At 48.7% G+C, this 3,613-nt stretch overlaps 1 protein-coding gene across 1 annotated transcript in view; it reads left to right on the top strand.

Annotated features, from left to right (window-relative positions):
• Nucleotides 1-2,184: 2,184 nt before the first annotated feature.
• TBATA (thymus, brain and testes associated) overlaps nucleotides 2,185-3,613 on the top strand; it is a 23,510-nt gene continuing 22,081 nt past the window's right edge. Inside the window, 2 exon segments of the mRNA XM_019624608.1 lie at nucleotides 2,185-2,231; nucleotides 3,568-3,597. Of these exon segments, the coding sequence (XP_019480153.1) occupies nucleotides 2,185-2,231; nucleotides 3,568-3,597 (77 nt within the window).

The following is a 3,613-nucleotide window of genomic DNA, read 5'->3' as shown; positions in this document are numbered from 1 at the left end:
AATCTCCTGAAACAGGTTGCTTGGAGGCAGAACCCTCCACAGTGGCATTCTACCCGGTGGGGCCGACATAGATGGGACCCAGCCCAACCAACTTTTTTGCCAGTTTCTCCCTCTTTGCCTTGTGCTCGCTGGCTGAAACCAGCCTCTGACTCTCATTCTCCCCTTTGCTCCCCTTTAAAAGGCCTGAATGGGAGGTGGGGAAGGAACTTGGAGGGAGAGTCGGTCTCCAGGGAGCACTGCCTGCCCCTCCAGGAGAGGTGAGAGGTGCTAGAGAGGGGTTTGGGGAATGGTTCTGGGCTGTGGGGAAGAGCAACCTAGCAACCACTGGCTTACGCAGTCACAAAGCAGACAGGCTTGCTCACAGAAGCGCAAGACTTCTCTTTGACTGTCTTCTTACTCCTTCCTGCTTGGGCTGCAGGGGTTTCTCACCCACATGTTATAGTGGACACTTGCCTCGGTGAGTCCAGGAACCTTTCCAGGGGAGAAAATGGACACTAGAGCCAGACCCAGGCCAAGGGAGAGACCAAAGGGGCTGAGATAGGGAAAAGAAAGTTCTGTCTCAGGACTGGTGTGTGTTCAGATCCTCTGTGCCTGGCTGGGTGGGGGCCCTGGGGAGAGGGAAGTGAGGGCAAAGGCAGGCCTGGCCCACTGGAGTCTCTGCTGACATCCCTACAGCAGCTATGGGGTGTGACCCACTAGTGGCTTATAAAAATCAATGTAATGGTCACGTCTAACATTTACAAAAAGAAAACAAGTAGAATGAAAATATCAGTGTGCATCCTATGTAGCAAGGGTAAGTATTGCTTCAGGGTATTCTTGCTTCAGTTTCACATATACACACAAGCACACGCACATGCATGTGTGAATTGGGTCATGATGTAAAGATGAGTTTCTTACTGTGGTCACAGTCAAAAGCATTTGAAAGTCTCTGTTCTAAACGTACCTTTTCCTGTAGATGGGTGGTTTGGGGCTTCCAAATGCCCTGTTCTCAAGCCTGCTCAAGAGTCCAGCTGCCATCATGGGGGATTTCCCCATCATCCAGGATGTCCAAAGCTCCCTTCAAAGGAAACTCTGCCAGCTGTTTTTCTTTTTAGAGAAAAGATCAGGAGTCTTTGAGTCAGGTTGCCTGGTTCCTTGCTGTGTGACCTCAAAGTCTCTCCCCTTCCCTGACCTCAATACTGCCCTACACCCACCTGCCCAACCTGATGAAAGGCTTGTCCTGGAGGTCTTGGGGTCTCTTGCTGATTCTGTGACTCTCAGGATTAATTCTCAGAATGCGCTGATTCCTGTTCCAACCCCATTTCTGCTTCTTGCAACCCCCAACATTTTGGCTATATGTATCTGTGTGTATATATTCAGGTCCATAGATGTAGATTAATTACCATTTTTGGCTTTGACACCTATTGTCTTTCATCCATGTTATTTAATTAGTTTATTTAATAATATTGGGTTGTCAGAAAAATCATGATGCATTTTTGCAACGTAAAACAGAAAAAATACATCATGACTTGTCCAATAACCCAATATAATGGACACCAGACCAAGAACTAGGATATCACCACTAACACACCTTAAGTGCTCCGACCCCATCCCACCCCCTCCAGAGGGAACCCCACCTGCCCTCAGAAATAGCCACTAGCTGAATTTTGTGTTTAGATTTCTTTGGTTTTAGTTTTCTTGTTTTATCACATTTATGATAATTTTACTTGCTTTTGAACTTGATTTTAAAAAGGATCTCAGGCCTATATGGTCTTCTGCAACTTGCTTTCCTTGACTTAGCATTACATTTGTAAAATTCATGTATGTTGCTGAGTATAGCTGTGGTGCATTCATTTTCATTGCAATATAACATTCAGTTGTCTGAATGAACCAAAACTTATTTATCCATTCTTCTGCCATTGGACATTTGGGCTGTCCCCAGGTTTTTGCTCATTTGAACCATGTCAATTTGAATATCCTCAGTTGCACATCTGTAAGAGTTGCTCTTGGGTATACACCAGGGAGAGGAATTGCTGGGTGATAACGGCATGCAAATGTTCAATTTTACAAGATATTTCCAATATTTTGCCCCCAAAGTGTCTGTTACAGTTTATATTCCTACCACCAGTCTATGAAAAGGTCCTGATACCCATCTTCAACAGTAGTATTAAGTGCACTGGTCTTTATTCCGTTAGAAACCCTATAATGGCTGCAGAGGTGAGGACCCAATTGGCTGAATATCCATTGATGAGGTAAGGGCTCAAATGCCTACCCTGCTGATGGAGGAGGTGGTGGGGGCAGGGCAGGGTGGAAGACAAAGGTAGTTGCAGAGAACTCAGCAGAGCAGGGGTCCAAGAAAGGCAGTCCTTCATCACCTTCCACAGCCATCAGTCAGGCCCACCATGGGTTCTCAGGCCTGAGGTAGCAGAGGTCACAGGCTGTGCCTCTCTCCCTGGGTGGGGAGAAGATATGGTAGCAAGGATCAGGAGCATGAGGAAAGGAATCCCAAGGGTTTTCAGGGGGTGACTCTCTGTTAGTCAGGGTTAGAGGAGGCCAGCTAACTTTGACTTTCAGAAAAAGTTTGCTTTATTTCTTTAAGTCCCAGATCCCTTAGAGACGAATCGAGGATGGAACAGGAAACTCAGGGGCCTGGTCAGCAGAATCTTCAGAGGGTCCTGGGGCAGAACACCTTGCTTAGCATATTCAGAGCCCATCTATACTCCTCCAGAGGGACTCCCTCCAGCCAGGGCCACCGGGAGAAAGGAAAGCAGACAGCCAGCAGGCAAGTGGTCCCACCAGACACCAGGCAGAGAGCAGCCCATCTTTGGATCTTTTCTGGACCGACCTCGACCTCTTCCTCAAGGGGAAGAGGCACAGCATCCTCACAAGAGGGAAGGGGTGCAGGGTGGAGGACATAGAACCTGAGACAGCTTGTTTCCAGCGAAGCGAAACAAGAGCTTGAAGCTTTCCTGCAGCGTCGCAGTCCTGAGAGCTGCCCTATCAGCTCAGCATCTCCTGGCAAGGGGGCCCGTGGGGAAAGGACTTGCTGATGCATTCTGGCCTTGGAAGCCAGCTTTGGCCCCAACGCTTAGTCTAGGCCAAAACTGTCCTTGCTGGCATGCGGAGAGGGTGACAGCCTATAGATGGCTTCTCCTGGGCTGCCAACAATTTGGCTTGGGGAGAGGCCCTTGCTGGGGTCAGCCCTCTGGCCCTGGAGGTGTATATAATGCGCCTTTGCTCCAACTCAGGTATTTGGATGAATAGGTGGGTCCATGGCTTCTTTTTCTGGCATTTAAAGATGGTTTCTGGGAGAAAACTGGGGTCCTGGGAGATTCCATCTGAGTTTTCTCAAATAGATCCTAGCTCCCTGCTAAAGCATTTTAGGAAGACAGAAAGCTCTCTGGGACTGAATTGTCCCAACTGGGAAAGGACCCTAGGGGAGGCCCAGCTTTGAGGCCAGGGGTGGTAGAGAAATCCTGGAAACCACGTTTCACAGTATCTTAGGAATGGACTCTGTAATAAGCACTGAACTCAGGTGGGCACTGCTGCCTGGAGGCTCCATTAGCTTCCCTTGATCCTCTCCTTCAGTCCAAGGGCTGAGCTGAAGCCTGAGAAGACGTCAGGGCACGGGCCA

This window comes from Hipposideros armiger, unplaced genomic scaffold, assembly GCF_001890085.2.
Source record: "Hipposideros armiger isolate ML-2016 unplaced genomic scaffold, ASM189008v1 scaffold_15, whole genome shotgun sequence".
Taxonomy (NCBI): Eukaryota; Metazoa; Chordata; class Mammalia; order Chiroptera; family Hipposideridae; genus Hipposideros; species Hipposideros armiger.
Note: the sequence above shows the minus strand (reverse complement) of the source record. Positions and strands in the feature narration are given on the sequence as shown.